This window comes from Orbicella faveolata, unplaced genomic scaffold (assembly GCF_042242905.1).
Source record: "Orbicella faveolata isolate gen_17 unplaced genomic scaffold, um_ofav_v1 contig_2, whole genome shotgun sequence".
Lineage (NCBI taxonomy): Eukaryota > Metazoa > Cnidaria > Anthozoa > Scleractinia > Merulinidae > Orbicella > Orbicella faveolata.
In genome coordinates this window covers 15451006-15470934 of record NW_028301547.1, presented here as the reverse complement: position 1 = coordinate 15470934, position 19929 = coordinate 15451006, and the positions used below count along the sequence as shown (strand labels likewise).

Sequence of the window (19929 nt, the reverse complement as noted above, 5' to 3'; positions counted from 1 at the left end):
ACTACCGTTGCCACAAAGATTAGTCAGAAAATAGAATGCTAACTTGAGGCAGTGTATGCTAAGAAAAAATGTAGAGCAAAATGTTCACATCACAGGTAACAACATGACAATATTAAACACTTGTTCCCAGAGTTTTCTTTACAAACTTTATCACTTCAGAAGACATCAAAGTTTTGCAACATAAGCACAGGAAATGTGCACTCCCAGATTCCAGAGAATCATACTTCAAAAATAAAAACATTTCACCACAAAACAATGCTATTTATTTTACACTTTTTCAGCTTTGTGGTAAAAATATATGAACAATCCAACTGTTCCTAATTTCCAATGCATATTTTATTTTATTTATATTTTTTTCAAATATAACTCATCAAGTTAAAGGTATTAGTAAAAACTTTTTATCTCTAACAGACTGTCACTCTGACCTCTACAGTCAAGGGAATGAGTGCCTCTTTTCATGGTCCAAATCCAATGTTCAAGAAGATTGAGCCTGTGGTCTAAAGCTCTTAAGCTGCTTGGTGACATGAAGTACACCTACGGCACAGTGCTGGTGTGATGGCTTTTGGGATACTCGTATTACTCTTTTTTTTTTTCAATAATAAGGGCCAGAAACTATTTGAGCCATTCAGTAAAGATCAACCCAAATGGCCCATCTTTTCAAGACTATTTGCTACAGTCAATTTCTATGTTCCTATGTTTAAAAGAAAGAAAAACAAACTCAGTTTTCTAGTGAACTGGAGAAAATTTGGTAGTCTTTGTACTTCTATTTCCTTTTCCTTTTCCACTTGTGTCAGGTTAACACAAGTCCAACTGGAAAACGAGGCCTTGAGGCATAACTGAGCAGCTTGGAAGATGGCGTTATCAGTCAGTCTTTGTCACTGTACAGAGCGATAAACCAGGACCTTCTACCACCAATCTCAGCCTATGTTTGTTAATGGTCGTTGATATAAAAAACTCTTTGATATACATGAGTTACTATTAGTCCACTTCTTCTGACTCAATGGTTGTGTTAGATGCTGATGTGCCACTGTTCCCTTCACCCATCAGTGTCTGCATTATGTCACCTGAGGAAAGCAAGATAACATTTTCAACTTTCTGGTAGAGTTTACAACACACTTTTCACTGCTACGACAAGATTCTTCTCAGAAATGTAACTAAGAAGAAAACTATGATGGTGTGTTAAAAGACCAGACAATGTCTCTGACCTGTGCACCTTCCATATTAACTCGTCTTTGTTTTCTAGTCCCAGAGGGGATGAAGAGGTTTGAACCCAGGAAGAACTGAACTATGAACTACTGAAGAGGACTATGTTAATGGTAAGTTAGTTTTCTAGTGAAATTTGTGCTGGTGATGAGCTCCCTTTCAAGCTATATCCTAAAGAAGCATCCCTAGATTTTATTTCTCAGAGGGGATGACTCTCAAAATGGAAGTGACAGCAATGCTTACCATGTCTTTTGAGGGTTAACAATTTGCATGTTTTCCTACCCATTAGATTATTTACCAGGTATTGTTATGGTTACATCTCCAGCTCAAATGTTAACTACCTTTACATGGCTATGTGCTTCTAAAAAAGTTAGGAGTCCAAAGAAGTGGGCAATAAGTTTGGAACCAAAAGAAAAAGAAAAAATATTTAAACAAAGATTGTAACCAGAAAGCAGACATCAAAACATGTGCCAGCAGCCAGTGACTTTGCTGTCTACAGTCTGTTGTTAATCATTTAGTCCACACAAGTTCTCTGCAAGAGCGCACCCCTCACCGCTCCTCCAGCCAGCAAGCAAGGCTCTTACTATTCCGCCTTCTACGACAATGCTGATATCAGGTTGGGAAACCACAACCATACTCCATACAATACTCACCAATAATTCCCTCCATCATTCCTTTGTTTGAAGGCTTTGGAGTGAGACCAAAGAAGAGCTGTCCAATCCTATCTAAATACTAAGAGGAAAATGCAATTATTAGTTCCATGAAGATAGACATATAAAAAAAATTATATTCTCATCTCATTTAAATGAGTAACAAAAAGTTCCTTGAATGTGCACAGTAGCAGAGATTTTGGTACAATATTAAAGATATTACTTCAGTTCAACCCAGTGAAAATGGTTTGAGATGTTGGGGATTCAAGATGGCCAATAATTATTGATTCAAAAAGAAAATCCAAGGGAAAATGATTTGAGTTCAAGATAGTGGGGAGTTTTAAATAACTGAGTTTGAAAAAAGTGAGGTTCTACTATATCCTCATCCCAGAAAAAGATGGAAGAATGCAACAAATAGTAATCACTTTCTTTTAAGTTGGAATCTTCTCACTACTTGTAAAACTAAAGAGAACTTACCTCTTTATATACTGGATCTCTTTCTATGGAGGGCTGATATTTTTCACACAGCACTGTAAACTGACTTAAAGATCCTTTCCTGTAAAATCAAAAATATTTCTTGAGCTTTACTCCTTAAACCTGAATAAGTCTAGTAATGCGAGAAAAGACAATGTTCCTAATAAAGCAACTGGATGTGACCAATGTTCTTCATACTTAAAAGATGTTAGAAAGCCATGAGTCTATCCCATGATTATTCCAAACATCTTTTCACTTTGAAGTACACACCTTTCTATAACTAGAAGCAAGAACCACACAAAATTAAGAAGGGGTTTTTGGTATGGTGGTCCAGTTCCAGAGAAATCTGGATGTTGTGCTGTATATTTGAAGAACACTAAGTTGGCAGTCATGAGGTTCTGTAGGCAAAGAAACCTGTGGAACAGAGTAATGTCTCAATTAATTGACTTGCTTAGTACAAACAAAATAGGCTGCCCTCTTGCTTGCTTGTTCATTCATTTGTTCGTTCGTTCGTTCATTCGTTCGTTGGTTCGTTGGTTCGTTGGTTTGTTGGTTGGTTGGTTGGTTGGTTGGTTCGTTGGTTTGTTGGTTCGTTCGTTCGTTCGTTCGTTCATTCGTTCATTCGTTTGTTCATTCAGTAACTGAATCACTGTGAGCTTACTCTTCCAGATGAAAAAGTCCTGTTGATATAACAAACTTTTGCAATTGAAGAAAAAGTTTCAAGTCAAGTACTCATCTCTCAGCTACTCATGATTTATTGTTGTCAATCTGGCAACACTGCACATCCTGTATGTTTTTAAATAAAATAAAGAGTGTATTTAATACTTTGAAGTATATCTTTCTTTTTGTACAAAATATCTGCACTATAGCTATGTCAGTCCAAAATACTAAGTACTGTTCCCAAAAAACGAAAATCCAAGACATTTCATAATGTCACATCCTTAACTTTCTGCATAATCTAAGCAGAGGGTCAGTGAAATTAGACATACTGTAGAACTGCTTGTGTGACAAATAAATCTGCCTCTCCTGGAAAGCCAAGTGTCGTAGCATTTTCCACCAGCATTGTTGCACACTGTTGCCCATCCGAAGTAAACAGAAAGTGATATTGTGAATCACTGAAGTTTTTCTCTGTTAAATGATAAAAAATCCAACTTAATGTGAGAATCTTGACAGAACAACTCAAACACTCTCTTTTTCCACAGTTTTGAAGCTATTGCCAAAGCTCTGTTAAGTTTGAGCTTAATTCCCTGAAGCTTCAAAAAATTCACTTCCCTTTTTCCTTCAGATTTTAAAAGCACATTTGTTTGACACCTGACTGCCAAAGTCTTGAGCTTCAAATTTTATCCAAAGGCTGTATTTCTTTGAGTGCAAGTTAAGGATTTCACAGTCCACCATTTCACATTCAAGACTCAGTGACCAACTGAACCTCAGAGGGTTGGATTGAGGATAAGATGACATCAAAGACTCACTAGCTTAAAATTGCAGCATGTAAACGCAGCTTATTGTACATGCATAACACGAGTTTACAAGTCTGAAAATTCGAAACTCCTGTGCTGCATATTAATTTAGGCATGTACACACGCATTACATTTTTAAACTAGTGAGTCTTTGACGTCATCTTACCCTCGATCCAGCTCTCTCAAGATTTTAAAGTTAGTAATGGTGCACCATTAATTATGAAAATTTTAGTCAAAATAGACAGGTCTCTTTGAAATGAAGGCTTAAAACTTCGGTCACTTAGTGGTTCACTGATATAGTTTTGAAATACAAAGAAAAAGTAGAATTGATTTTTGTTCCAGTAGCACTTTAAAGGGGAGGGAGGAGGGAGGCTTCTAAAATTAAGTCTTATGTTAGACCTTTCCCACATTCCACTTGATCAATGCATACATGAATGATTGAACCAGGTTTTTTAAAAACCTGCTTCTGGAAAATAAAACAACAACTTCCAGAAAATAAAACAATTTATTTTCTTTAAAAAGTAGGTGTCCACAGGACACCTGGTTGCACATCTGGATAAAAATTTTATCCAGATGTGCATCCAGGTGTTTTTTTTTTAATCCAGATGTGCATCCAGGTGTCCTGTCGACACCTACTTTTAAAAGAAAATAAATTGCTTTATTTTCTGGAAGTTAATTTATAAATTGTTCATTTGAGCAGACCCTATAGCACATTTTGGAGGCCAACTTTTCAAATTCTTCTGAAGAGCCTGGATTGAACCAAACCGAGGTAGGGGTGTACATTTTCCTACATTTCTTGTATTTTTGTCCACTCCAACCTCACCTTCGCACCAGTGTTTGTAGGAATGTCGGGAGGGTCTATAAAACTAGGAGAGGTGTGGTGGCCTCATGGTTAGTCTGCTTGACTTCAGATTGAGTGGTCCAGGTTCATGCCCTGGCTGGGGACATTGTGTTGTGTTCTTGGTCAAGACACTTCACTCTCAAATTGCCTCTCTCCACCCAGGTGTAAATGGGTACCGAAGAATTTAATGCTGGGGGTAACCCTGTGATGCACTAGCATCCCATCCAGGGGGGAGTAAAAACACTCTTAGTTGCTTCATGCAACAGAAACTGGGATAAACTCTGGCCTGACGGGCCACTTAGTTTGTATGCAGACTTTACCTTTATCTTATTTAAAACTAGGAGACAAATTAAAAGAGGAAATTGAAAAGGAAATGGATATAGAAATTGAAATAAATCACACACGATGGCTTCATTTGTCACAATTTATAAATACTCCTCAGCTCATGGAGTGAACTTGCTTTTGAATGTCAGGAACACAACATTTTTCAGTCGCTCATGTCACTCAGTAGCTATATAAAACACCTTTCTATCAATACTGTTATATGATTCCATTACAAATTAGTAATGTGCCCTTTATGTTGCTGTGTTTGTTTGCATATTTCAAACCATCTCACCTTTCCAAAATATATGTGCACATACAAGGTGAAGATCAGGATGACCATATTTAAGGGATGAATCTGTATCAGACGTCCATCTGTAAAAACACGACAAATTATTAAAAAACAAATAGGCAAATACAGTAAATGAATGATCACAGTAAGGCCATTTGAAGCCGGTTTACTGCCTAGTCCAGTTTCTCTATTTGCACAGAGAAACTGTTAACATTAGTCATGTCACTATGGTCTATATTATAGAAGCAAATGTTTGATGAGCTGCAGCTAAGCTAACTATGGGTCAAATTTAAGAAAATGACAGCAGAAAAACATTGCACATGGACCTAAAAAAGTTATTTTGGATATTTTGGATATTCCCTTTCAAGTGTAAGTGCACATGATCATCGGCTATCAGAGAATGGTAAACAGTAAGAAAATCAGTAACATTATCAGATTTACATTTAACATTTTTAAACTGTGAACTTAACGTTTAAATAACTAGCTTATAGCTGTCAAAGAATGCAGCCCCAACTGAACTATTAATATATCGGTAAACCAAAAGCAAAATCAAGCTTTTAGCCAGATAGGGGTCCAGATGTCCTGTGGATGGCCACTCAATAAAGAAAATTGTTTTATTTTTCATATGTTGCTTATTAATTATTCATTGAGCAAGCCCTTTGGCACATTTTGGATGCCCTCTTTTCAAATCCCAGCTAAAAGCCTGAGTAAAATATTTCATTTGTAAATGGTGTGCTGTCATGTTTAAGATACAGTATTTGCATCATTGCCAGGAGTATGACAATTCACAGTGCAACAGTGTCAATAATGTAATTAATACTAACAAAGCTAAAAACACTATTCATTTGAGATTGAGAAATCAAATTCATGCCATTCCTATAAAATTCCACTTACTTAATTGCTTCTCTTATAAAACCATATCTGTCCAATGAACCGGGCTCATAAAGTTCAAATAGACTTCTAATTTTATCCAAGGCATCGTGTCCAACAGGTACCTCTGCTGTGCGGAAGCATTCAAGCATCAGCAAAGCAAGATCATTGCCACTTCCTTCCTAAAAAGGCACAAGGTTTACATACAGTTATCAAAATGTAAATAAGTGCTACCATTTTCACCTGTGTTGAAGATTGTCGTGTACATCATTGTTCAGTAACATGGCAATGGGTAATTTGTTCAAGTTTGTTTCATTGACAGACAACATTGTTCTTGAAAATTATTTCAAACTACTTCACTAAAATGGGAGGCACAGTAGATGGAGCTGTCCCCATTCAAGCCCTGGTTGGGGTTTCATTGTTTTGTGTTCTTGTGCAAGATACTTGTTCACACACTGTCATCCTCCACCCACATGTGTCAATGGGAACCATTAAATTTACTGAAAGTAGCATTGTCATGGGCTAGCTTCCTATCCAGGGGGGTGTAAAAATACTTATAGTCACTTCATACTACAGAAATCAGGATGAGCTCTGGCACCTGTGGGACACCTGCCTGATTCAAACTTGACCTTATGAATACTAAATGTACTAAAATAATTTATGTGTTACTGCAATAACCCTTTGATGATGTACTATCTCTTTCATGCATTTTAAAGTGTAATCAGTCCAAGCATCTTTGAGAGAAAACAAAAAAATACTTCATCTACATGTTAACTTGAATTTTCTTCACTATTGCATTTCAACTAAGTAAAAGCCCAGATAACAAAATAATAATTTTATGCCCAGACAGAAGAACTCTGCATGGCTTATCTCAGTTCACTGAGTGAAATTATGTAAAATTCTGCTCAGTGGAGGAGAGAGATCTGTCCAGATAGTTACCTGTTTGTGTTTCAGGAATAAGCAGGCCCCATTGTGAACTATCTCAATAGCTTCATCATAGCATTTCTGGGAAATATACCTAGAAAATGGTAAATTCAAAGTGTGATACTAATCCTTTCAAGAAAACCCAACCTTGAAGCTAGCTTAGCTGTTAAAATGTTAAACCAATAAATTCCTATAGTTATGTGATATCTGAAGTATAATGCAGAATACGGACTGAAATTCATTCATTTTAGCTTTAAGGTTAGCTTTTAGAGTAAAAGGGTTGGTAATCAAGTCAAGGGTTTAAGTTGGTTTTTGGCTAGTGCTTTGGTAGGATTAGAGTACGTCTACAATCTGCTTTTTATAATAACTGCTTTATATTGATTAAACCAACTTGAGGCTTGACTCTGTTACAGATGGCAGACAGGCTCCCATTTGATTTTACACTCACAAGCGGTAAAGCGACCAAATTGAGCCGACAGGTGAAGCCAGCTGCTCTGGTGGGAAGAAGTGATTTTGTTCTTATCAGTGCAAATTTTGCATTTCCACCCTGGGAAAATTCACAGTTAAAGTTAACAGTCCAGATCTAATCACTTCTGGTTTAACTTCAAACGAAGTTACTGCCAAGGCAAAGAGGAAATAAATTAAATCACAGTGATCAGAACAGGTTAACATTTCAAACTACTTCACTACTGCACATTTTTAATGTGAGCACCTACTCAGTGGAATAATCTTAAGTATTGCAAAATAGAACAAGGGTCTTCATGGTATCACAAAGGTTGATAGAATATCACAAGGGTCACAAGAATTCAAAGAGGATTATAACAGCATACAATGTATCACAAGGTAACACACAATATCTTTTACAAAGCTGCTGCATCCTTATACAAGATCATCTAAGTCAACTCTCCTGGATTATTTGGGAGTTTCCCGGATACAGTGCAAATCTACTGGTCTCCTACAGGTCACCAAATCTCTAAGATACATTAGAAAGCTCTCAAAGTACATTTTTCACACTTATGTTGGCCAATTTTTGGCATTTTCAGGGTGAATTTTTGGAAAATTCACGTATTTTTAATTCACATTTTTTTTTAGGGTTGAGAATTTAAAATTCACAATCTACCACATTTCATTTTTTTTAAGGTTGGCATCTTGGAAAATGGATTTCAAAGGGAAAAGTTTCATTATCACAGTGTGTGGACAAAGAAGAAGAATGACAACAACAGCCGTTTTTGTGCAAAAATGAAGGAAGTGTTTGAAGTGAGTTGCACGTTGAACAAAGTCTGTCTTCTTAACTTTACTTTGATATATTCAACATCTGGGCCACCTGTGATATAACATGGAAGGATATTTTGACCAGAAGTTGCTTGGAAACATAACGTTAAGATAGAACACAATACCAGGTGTACTTGTTCACTAATTTCACTATCATTTAAAGCAAACATTTTTGTTTCTAAATACCACACAAACTCTTACATTTTTTTCACAATAAAACCAAGTGCAATACGGTGTGATACCTTGTGATAATGTGTGATGTTCTGGTGATGCCCATATGCTGACAAAGCTTTATTTTTGGCTCATTGTTGCTCTACCCAAAAATATTGTGATACTGTGAAACCTTGTGAGAGTCACAAATATTACAAAAACAATCTTTTTGTTGCCAAATCGAGCATTGCTCTTAAGTGGAAACATGAGCCTGCCTATGGGTTTGACAGTGGCAAGAGTAAGGGTTAAAGACCTGTCAAGAGTGGAGCCAAATACAGAACACAAAACTAAGTTATATGCATGGTACATCAATATCTGAAATTATACATTGGCCTCAATGTGTGAAGTCATTGAACTGTACAAAAATACCACTCAGAATTTTAAGGTACAAGTTACTACATTCCCTTCATCAATCATGTACAAGTGTGCAATACAAAACCAACAGCTGGATTCCATGCTGTACACAACATATCGTACGCTAAACGTTTTCATAATATAAGTAACTTGAACATATGTGTTTTTCGTTTTTACAAAAGTGGAATATGCAAACGTAAGCATGTAGAGTTGAAATCTTTTCACGTAACTATCCTTCTACGTTTAGCGTGGAATAAGTAAATTCCTCCAGCAAAAATGACAATCATCACTCAATTACACTACTTAATAGAAAGGAGAAAACCAAAATTTACAAGGGAAATTGTTAATTTAAATGCTTATTTATAAGCGACATAAGAAGTTATTCAATATTTCAACCGGTAAACATCGACAAGGTACAAGAAGTATTTCACTCCCGTCTCTTGCAATCGCATATGGAAAACTTGAAAAAAAACTTACCTAAAGTACAGCGTCCTTATAAGCTGATGGGCTTCATAGTATTCTCCATCCTCTATCGACTTATTTAGTTTCTGCAGAACACGCTGAGTTCCGCCGCTTCGCGTTTTGGCCGCCATCTTGAATTTAATTCCCTTCTCCACAGTCCTTTGCGCGCGTGAGAAGAGGAATTACCATGTTGCATAGCAAGCGATTGTAACAAGGAACGCCTGGGAGAAATTAGCTTTTTGTCGATGGCGACGCGTACGAAGACTTTGTGCTCTTTAGACACTGGTTATTACGCAGATACTGTGGAGTGGTGCCCTGTCGAAAGTTTTCAAGACTACCTTGTTTGCGGAACTTATCAACTTTTCGAGAAAAACGACGAGGATAACGAATCTACGCCATGTCCTGAAGAATGTTCAAGCACTGGTAACGAACGACTAGGCAATGTACAACTGTATTGTCTCGATAAAACGCTTGGAAGGTTTGTGCATGAGTTACCACAAATGTACCACATATGCACATACAGGATGTATGCCCTTCATCTACCTTGCAGCCGGAGCAACATCCCGGTTTCTGGAGCATAAATCGACTAGGAGTATCTAGATAATGAGTGCTCCCCCTTGATGGATGCTAGCCTTTCAAAGAGCCCCCCCCCCCCCCCCCAGAATAAAGAGAGAAATATAAAGCATGTGGTAAACAATGGGTAGGGCTGGACAAAAAGTAACTAAACATTCCATTTTCTCATCGTTCTGTGCACACCAGCTTTATGCCCAGCTTACTGTATTTTGCGAAACAAAACGAAACAAAATGAGTAAACCCGTACTGTATTTTGCAAAACGAGCTCGTCGAAGACTCTAACGATATGTAACTTATTTCTTCCGATTCTTTAACACTTTTTGTAGATACAACTCAGTGCAGTGATGATTTACAAATTACAGATTTGTAAATCTGTAATTTGAAAAATGGGACACTTCTGACCTTTTGGCTTGAACTCTTTGTTCAAAAATCATCACTGCAAAGAGTTGTATCTACAAAAAGTATTAAAGAATCGGAAGAAATAAGTAACACATCGTTAGAGTCTTTGAAGAGCTCATTTCGCAAATTACAGATTTACAAATGTGTAATTTGCAAAACGGGGCAATTCTGATATTTTGGCTTAGACTCTTTGTTCAAAAATCATCACTGCGTCAAGTTGTATCTACGAAAAGTGTTAAAGAATTGGAATAAATAAGTTACACATCGTTAGAGTCTTTAAAGGGCTCGTTTCGCAAAATACAGTATGGGTTTACTTGTTTTGTTTCGTTTTGTTTCGCAAAATACAGTAAGCCTTATGCTCTGACTTCCCGGTCAATCTCTCTGTTATGGATTCCCCTTGTTAGCCTCTGAGAGAATGAATGATTATTTTTGATATTCACCAACGAATTTTAGTGCATATCAAGAGAACAGGTCATGGGAATTAAGGAAGTGACCACCATGTAGAAAATACTCTCACTATTTTACTCACCCTGTTCCCTGGCACTAGAATTTTCAACTCCTTTCTCATGGGCTCAGGGCACTGTCAATGGTTGTGCACATTAACTCTGTTAACTTACTTCTTTATATACAGATTAGAAAAACTGCAAAGTCTTGAAACAGCTGGCATTTTAGATACAAAGTGGTAAGCTTTATTTACTAAACTGTGATCCTTTTGTATCGACAAAACATGTCTGTTTTAACACATGCAAAAAGCAATATGTTTCTCAGTTATGGTGAAAGCAAACGTTTTTCATTTGGTCACCGAATGACAACATTTCATTACAAATGTGGATGGTAGCATTTTCATCAACAACTGGGCAATGGCTGGCATGCCCTTAGTTTATTTGTTCTTATTCCAAGATCAGGTCCTTGTAATATATATTCCTGTTCATAAATAATGGCAACAAATCTTTACAGGTTGTCAAAGTCTTTGAATGGGCATGCTGTACTTGGTGCTATTACTTCAGCTGGAGAATTGAAGATCTTTTTCCTTGAAGAAAAGGCATGTCAAATAAAATTTTAGTTCAGATTGATTCAAGAAACTGTTGTCAGTCATGATTATGGCAATGATAATGATTTACAGAAGGGCTATGTTTCTGGCAGTGCTGATGACTGTGAATCCCATTATGTTTTCCTCTTCCTTTTCATCTTCCCTTTCATTACAAAATATGTATAATTCCTCCCTACCACCATCCAAAAGACTGGAATAGTGTTGTGGTAAAGTTATTAAGCTTACTTATTATTATAATATAATTTTTTATTTGATATTTATAGCAATTAACTGAAAGTGCAAGCTACTCTGCAAGTCCAGAAAAACTATGTCTTTCAATGGACTGGTCATCAAAAGATGGAAACAGGTACAACTTGTTTAAGTCATGCCTTGGTAGTGTTAAGGATGGACAACACTATCCGTTTGATAAATCACCATCCATTGCATAGCATGGCTTGTTTTCTATTGCCAACAGAAGTTTACTGGAAGAGCAATTATTTTATCAGGTAGATAGTGTTATTTAGCCTTTGAACAGCTTGCTTAATCTAGAATGCAGACCTGACTCTGTTTGATGCTTAAAAGCTTGGTTATGAGAGATCTAGATTGGAGATTTTAGCTTGCCTTGCACATCATTTTGTCTTTTGCAGTAACTAAAGTTGATTTTGAGGGAGGTAAACTCTGTGATTGCCAATACTGATTAACTTGTACTTTCTCCTTGCGATATCAGTCAACTGTCAAGCAAACAGGGTGTCATTCTGACAGTTGTTGCATGCTCAGTTTATCCATTTGGACATTAAAGGTGAAACACTACTGATTCCATATAGCATTACCATGCCAGTCCATTATAAGGAGAAGACATATTTTGAACTTGAGAAAGAAAGGCTAATTTTTAATTAGAGATATTTGTTCTCTCCCTGTTGTAGCTTAATTGCAGTGAGTGACTCAGCTGGTCAGATAGGCCTTTGTAAATTTAATGAAGGTACTTCCAGGCTTTGCCAAATTTCACAGTGGACAGGGCATCAGTATGAGGCTTGGATTGTGGCATTTGATGCTTGGAATTCTTCCACTGTATACTCAGGTTAGAAGCTAACTTCAAAGGATCAATATTCTACTAATTGAAATTTTAAAAAAATGAATTGAAATTAGAATAATGTAATTTGGCCAACATGTCTGAAACATTTTGGCTGAATGATTAGTACACTTCATTCCAAAAACAAATAATCCCAAATCAAAAACTGGGCACTTGCATCTAAGTTCTACATGGTTTCTGAACATGCGTAAAGAGGGAAACCACTGTCAGTGATAAAAATGCTGGTTCACCTTCTGATTGTGCCCTGAGGTGAAAATTTTGGTGCACTCCAAAACTATTGTGAGTGTCACTATGGGAGTATGTTGAGGGACCCAACGGCACTAGCAGTCAAGTGGTTTATTTGTCAGGTTGGCTTCTTTCCCATATCTCAACATGGTAACATAACTTATTTTATGTTTACTGGCCACACTAGGTGGAGATGATTGCCTATTTAGAGGATGGGACACCAGAACAGACTGTCAGAAACCCACATTCACAAGTAAAAGGTTTGTTCCAAAATGTTCTGTGTATTAGATACATGTAATAATAATAATTTATTGCTGATAATTGTAAGTGATTAGCAGGTTAATTTATCCTATCCTAGATGTACTATTTACCGGTAAGTCTAAATTACTATTTGTTAATTAATGAATGGATTAATTAAAACTAATGATCAGTTTGTCCAGTCACCCTCATAAGCTAATGTAAACTAGTGCATGTAAGCTAATCTCATTCTCAGAGATCTGGGAACAAGATTACATGTAAGCGTGCATTGTGTTTTTTAAAAGCAACATACATGGACACAATGAGATGTTGATAATGGACCTTTTCCGCAATTGGCGGCCATTTTGAAATTCTATTGTTTCAAATAGCTATTATGGGATGCTTAGGGTACAAATACACACTAATTTACCCTCTGAGCATCCCATAATAGCTATTTAAAACAGTGGAATTCAAAATGGCCACCATATCGCCAAAAATGTTCATTAGTTCTTTTTGTTAGAAAATTTCCTAAGGCACCTACATATGTTGCTTATGCTTAGATGCTTATGCTCTAGTGAAGATCAGTCTTATGACCATCACATTAGGGTTCTCTTTGATGTTACATTCCAGGCATGACATGGGTGTGAGCAGTATTCAGTGTAATCTCTCTTATGAGCACATTATGGCAACTGGCAGGTGAGAAGGTTAGTTTGGACAAGTAGCAGGCATTAGGGGAGGGGGAAAGGAGGGAGGAGGCTGTATTTGACCTCTCCTACCCCTTCCCTGTTTAGGCATGCTACGAAGACCAGTTTGTGCGACCTGGATCCTATAATAGGGCAAGGATACTACACTCTATTGAGCAAATGTTATCAGCATTGACCAAGACAAGAGACTTTGTTCACTACTTTTAAATTGCCTTTTTAAAGGCACCCCATTAAAGAAGCTTTTAAAGTGCCTATGAAGTAAAAAAAAATCCTGCTTATTTGAAAGGCTTTTCAAAGTAAAGAAGAATGGCGTTTTCCTTTTTGGAATATCTTTTTTCGTTTTAGAGATATTTACGTTTTTGTATTATGCAAATAAGGAAAATGATGACGTCATAGGTGGTTCCACTAAAACAGCACAACACTCAATCGAGAATAACTCTAGAAATATTAAAGCAGTGTTCTTTAAACTTGGCACCAGAAATGTACATCACAAAAGAAACATAATGACACCTGTCGTTTCATTGCCATGACAACAGTTATGCGGCTGGTTCTGTCTTAATTAAGACTAAAATTTCCAGATTTTATCTTAAACAAGGATCATCCAATCCCACCAATCTAATGGGGAGAGTTAAGACAATATGGGAACCATGTGTGTTCTGAGCAAGACCCTCTGTCCCACTTTAAAAGGTTGCAAATGGGGATATTTGGTTTTTCACAGAAAGAGACTGGAGCCAAGAGTGTTGCCATGGCAACAGCATAGTAGGTGTCATTCTGTTTCTTTTGTGATGTACATTTCTGGAAGAACACTGCTTTAATATTTCTAAAGTTATTCTCGATTGAGTGTTGTGCTGTTCTAGAGGAACCACTTATGACGTCATCACTTTCCTTATTTGCATAATACAAAAACGTAAATATCTCTAAAACGAAAAAAGATATTCCAAAAATGAAAATGCCACTCTTCTTTTCTTTGAAAAGCCTTTCAAATAAGCAGGATTTTTTTTACTTCATAGGCACTTTAAGAGCGTCTTTAATGGGTTGCCTACAGTCCATTAAGTCCAAGACATATCATTTGTGCTGTGGGATAACATTGCAAACTCTTCTCCTTTTCTAACTCTTAGGTGAAGTAAAGTTTTATTGTGTTGTTGTTGTTGTTGTTGTTGTTGTTGCATAAAGCTTAGGCATTTATTTACAGCCCAACAGAAAATGATTAGCACTTCACACTAAATCTCATGAAATCTGAGTGAGTACTTTTAATAGTAAACCTTTAATATGTAGAGTTCCATTCTGATTTAATTTGTTATCCAATGGACAGCTATGATGAAAACATTCTTGTCTGGGACACCAGAAATATGAGACACCCATTATGTTCATCCCACCCTGGAGGAGGGGTGTGGCGAATCAAGTGGCATCCACTACATGGCAACACAATGTTGACAGCTTGTATGTACGAGAGCTTCCACATTCTTAAATTCAGCAACAGCAATGGTATGTTCTGTGATGTTTCTGGTGCAAAGGCTGAGGACAAGTTTAAAAATCTGTTTTTATATAAAGGGTGAATTTAAGGTTTACAACAGCTAATGATATTGCTCTCTTTTTACTATCAGGAGAGCAGTGCTTAGAGAAAGTGGTGTCTTACGAGGAGCAAGCATCTTTGGCTTATGGTGCTGACTGGTGCAGGGAAGATATCCAATGTTTAAAGGAGTTACACAGACAGACAATTTCACAGTCAGAAGGAAATGAGGAACTTAAAGATTTTGATTTAGATAAAAACGATGAAACTTACACAGGTCTTATAGCAACTTGTTCATTCTATGATCATGCCTTAAATTTATGGGCAGTGAAACAGTAATATACAAAGAGAAGGCAGACTTGAGACAGCTGTGGAGATTGAAACCTAGTTATGGGATGAAGTGTGGAACAATGAAAAGTGTGTGGAAGATGAAGGGATGTAAAGGCTGGGTCATTGACGTCAGGACCATATAGTCCAGGATCTTCTACTTATTGTTGTTCTCCCCACTCTACTTGTCTAATAATTGGAACCAACTGTTTGCCGGGAAGGCTGGAATTCAGGAGAAGAAATACAACATATCCAAAAAGGTTTTAAGTTACTATTGTAAAAATGTACAGAACAACGTACTTGATGAAATTATTTTTTGCTTCAATTCCATGTAAACAACTTCAGCTTTCATCCATTGGATTTTAAATGAAGAGAACAACACACCAAATAAGATAATAACACAATGTAGATTTTGGCAATTGGCATATGGATTGAAGCATGATATTCTGACATTTTGTATATAGTTGGTCAGGAAAAGTTTATTTTTATCAGGGAAAAGTCAGGGAAGTTTGAAAAGTGATGCCTGTGACAGTTATGCCTGTGGTAACCATGAGTCAAATGCCTTTATCTTAGTTTGGAGAAACACTGAACTAGAACAAGCTGATGACACAACTAATGATTGCACAAGTAAACAAATAGTTTGCAATCATTTTTGAAAATTGAAGTGATTTTCCTTTCTTTTGCAAGCAGTTTTTTTTAGAGAGCTTTCCTTGTTCTCCCAAACTTCCACTCAATCATGTTTCTATAAGAAATAATTACAGAAAATGTTTCCAACTTCTTAAATGGTAACAACTATGAACAAATAACAAAAAAATCACTGCAAAGTTAAATGGAAAAACATTACTACATTTTATTTCAAATTTATTTGCCAGAATTAAGATTTACAGAATTGATCAATTTTGAATAATATAAATAACCTGTAGCATCATAATGGCCAAGTTATTCTACAACACTTGAAAATTTAATCTAACTTATAGACAACAAGTAACCTCAAAATAAGTGGAACACTTCAGCCATTTTAACTGAAACATTTCAATGCCCCTCTTATCTTCAAATTACTTTAGTTACGTTAATCCTTCTTGAATAACTACTACATTAACATACCTACAACTGTACCGTAGAAACTGTAACAAAGCAGGCATTTTACAAACCCTGATTTTTGACTAACAGGAAAAGCCTTTTCTAACACTTCCAGTCAAAAAGTTTTGATTTCTCAAATTACATGCTGTGATTTACCTGGGTATTCCTATAGAAATAAAACTTATTGATGGAAAAGACTCATTATAACTAAACACTAATATTATTCCTCGCCAAAAATTCCCATAATTAAATAATTATTTAAATTTTATCATTGCTACTATTTTATGTATATTCTGAACCTCAACAATTTTTAGTGTCAAGAAAATTCTTAAAAAGTATTTATTACATAAATAAAATGGTGGTATCGCATTACAATAGAGTCCTGCATTTGAGTTGGTGATGTAATTAATTTTTTACAATTTATTATAAAAAACCTAGCATATCCATAAATTGAAACTTCCAAAATGTAGGCCACTGAAAATATGGAAAAATTGTTTATGGTACTCCTCCATATTTGAAAATTTGCTTTATTTATACAACCTTTTACGTTTAAAGAAGCCAAATATAATTATTGCATGGTTAGTTTCCATAGTGTTGTCATCAAATTGTTCCCAACCACTCCTTAGTTTGTAAAGCTTTGTTTTACATGTTTTTGTTCTTATAAATATTAATCTTTTGTTTAACAAGTTGTTTTGGAATTTTAACATTTGCACAGTCACACACGCATGTTTCTTAACTATTAGAATTAAGACTACATGCTACCTATAGTTTCACAGCTCAGAGTATTTGCAAGCTAAAACACAGGCCCATTTGATTCTAATGTACATGAAACACAGTGCAAAGTGAGTTGACGACTCTTACCGGAAATTCCTCTGAAATTTTTGTGGTCAATGAAACAAAGCAGCAATAGATGGGGGTGAAATTTCTCATTAGAATTTCATTTGTATGTTCCAACTAATCAGATCTTTGTAAAAAATATGTGAAGACAAAAGCTTCCAAGTAAAAGTAGTTGAGCTATTACAAAATTTATGACATCAGCTTCTAAACCATCTCAAAATACTTCTTTAATTTTGGTTTGTTGCTTCTTTTGCTCCGCAAAACTGATTACCAAGAACAGCACTGCTTGAAAACTAACTTAGATGTTGTTGTTGTTGTTGTGAAAATCCATACTCGAAACATTTATTACAACATAGTCATCTTCCAAGCTATATGCTTCTGTGGCCATGTATAATGTGAAACAAAAATAGTGATAAGAATGTGAACTGGCTAAAGGCTTACCAGTTGGGTATTAACAATAACATGGTTACAAAATCAAACCTGTACATACAGGCTAAAATACAACTAGTGAGAACAGTACAAGAGCATGAATCCAGAATTCTGGATAACATTGTTAAGTCAAGCACCTTGAGCAATCTCAGGGGAACAAGCCCAACCAAGCTGCCTGTTGTTCATACAGTTGATAATCTCAATCCTCATACAGGATTTTTTTACTATTTTCCTTAAAGAATTGTCATTAAATGGCAACTCAAAAAGGGTAATTCCATGTAGAAATTTTCTACTTGGTGAATTGTTAATTGAGGGGCTCACCTCTTTCTTTAGTGTGTGTGCGAATTACTAATAATTATTATTAATAAAAACATTCAGGTCCCAAAATATTAAAAAATATATCATTCAAGAGAATAGCAGAAAGTACAGAAACAAGACATGGGAAATTTTAAGATCACAGTTCTTAAAGTACTGGAAGAACTGGAGGTACAAGGAAACAAATGACTGCAAATTTCAAAATCTTATATGTACATGTTCAAAGTTAAGTCTAGTATTTCTAGCTGCTCTATTATTTCTCTACCTGCTATGAAAAAACACTGACAAAATTAGCACCAGGAAGCAGACTCCCTATTCAACAGTATGTCAAAATAATTTCAACAACAAACAATAGGATGATTGACAAATCATTTTTGCCTGCCGGCAGACAAAACAAAATACAGGGTATGGTGTTTCCATCATTTGAACAAGCCAAATAAATTTTGTAGCAGATAAAAAAGTGAGAATAGCTCATGTCCCAACCTGCGATCAGGCATTCTTTTCTTCAAAAGAACGCCTGATCCCAGGTTACTCCAGTCATTTTCAGGAATGAAGCATCTCGACTCTCTTGAGCTTTAAAATAATTATAAATATTTTGTCAGGAATTCAATGCTCTGTCAGAACTCAAAACAAGGCAAATCATGCACATAAGACAGTCTTCACAAAAGTGAATGATCACATGAAGCTTTAGGTACCTACTTCATATGCAACTAAACAAAGACTGAAGATGTTTGTTTTTACAAATGATTTACATTCAATGCAATCAAACTGTTGGTTTCTGCCAAACCAAATGGAAAAGGAAAACAGTGAAGCAATGTGAGTTGCTGCTTTGCTGAGTTTTGGAAGAACTTGAATCTTTACACTGCAACCAGGTCACACCTGGTGCAATATTCAAATTTCTTGTTCATCATTCTAGGTATTATCCTTGCATGTGAACCATAAACTGTAATAATATTATCCTTATATCTAATCGTTCCTTTCTGGTACACTTCCGCAGCACATCAGGCAGATTTGTTTGAGTCGTGGTTTGTATTTTGGTGAGATGTAATCAAACAAAAATAACCAAACGAGCCTGATACATGTATGGCACCAAAGTGTACAAAAAAGATACGATCAGTTATTTGCGTACCCAAATTTCGCAAAGTAACCATGATATCATAGCCATATTAGGTCAGTGACCTGTTATTGCAGGATATCATGACAATATGCACGGCTTCTGATAAGCTAATGGTGAATTTGGGTACAGTAAATTGCAAAAGTACTTGAGACAGTAGATTTTAATTGTGTGACAATTTCAGGTGGAGTTGCATGAATGCTACTTTCTACTGTTTACACCAACACTGACTTGGAGATGGGAGGATTATGCACAAATCCTTGGAAAATGGCAATTTTAAGAATGATACTCTTGGTAGGTTCACCAGGAGGAACCACAGGGCCTTTCATCGTAGGTCTTGTTGTAATCCCTTGGTGCTTTCTTGCCTGACATGTGATTTGGGTGTACTTGGTGATTGAGCCCCTCTTAACTGTCGTTGCTATCTGGATGGGTGGGAAGAACTGCTTGCTCCAGAAGAGTGACTTGCAGAGGTTGATACACTAAGCTGAGAGAAACCACTGTGGCATGACTCCAGACTTGATAATGATCCCCTGAAAAAGTATTCATAGGAAAATTAAGTATCAAATTATTCTACTGTACTGAAATACTTAACAAGTTTCTCACATATCTTGTTAATAGAAGTAAAATTATACACTTTAAAAGAAACTGGAAGCAACTTTTGAATGATGTTTGGGAATGACTCATGCCATCTTCAGTTTATTGAAACTGAACTGGATGATCCTATATGTC

General features: G+C 36.1%; 3 protein-coding genes across 4 annotated transcripts in view; 1 reads left to right on the top strand and 2 right to left on the bottom strand.

Annotated features, from left to right (window-relative positions):
* Positions 1–240: 240 nt before the first annotated feature.
* Positions 241–9474, bottom strand: LOC110044323 (Golgi to ER traffic protein 4 homolog). Its single transcript, XM_020749859.2, has 9 exons — positions 9346–9474; positions 7048–7126; positions 6133–6290; positions 5242–5321; positions 3317–3455; positions 2598–2741; positions 2331–2409; positions 1857–1935; positions 241–1064 (listed from the first exon to the last, which is right to left on the bottom strand). Exons 1-9 carry the CDS (start codon positions 9459–9461, stop codon positions 979–981), a joined length of 960 nt encoding a protein of 319 aa, XP_020605518.1. The 5' UTR covers positions 9462–9474; the 3' UTR covers positions 241–978.
* Positions 9475–9476: 2 nt separating this feature from the next.
* LOC110044312 (diphthine methyltransferase-like) lies at positions 9477–16880 on the top strand. The gene is made up of 9 exons (XM_089289840.1): positions 9477–9808; positions 10934–10984; positions 11260–11344; positions 11617–11699; positions 12256–12410; positions 12835–12907; positions 13515–13580; positions 14901–15073; positions 15193–16880. Exons 1-9 carry the CDS (start codon positions 9576–9578, stop codon positions 15435–15437), a joined length of 1164 nt encoding a protein of 387 aa, XP_089145966.1. The 5' UTR covers positions 9477–9575; the 3' UTR covers positions 15438–16880.
* Positions 16251–19929, bottom strand: part of LOC110044271 (SEC14-like protein 1) — a 24093-nt gene continuing 20414 nt past the window's right edge. For both annotated transcript variants that reach the window (XM_020749801.2, XM_020749808.2), the window contains one exon: positions 16251–19730. In XM_020749801.2, coding sequence (XP_020605460.1) covers positions 19619–19730 — 112 coding nt within the window. In that variant the 3' untranslated portion in view covers positions 16251–19618. The remainder of the gene's footprint in view (positions 19731–19929) is intronic.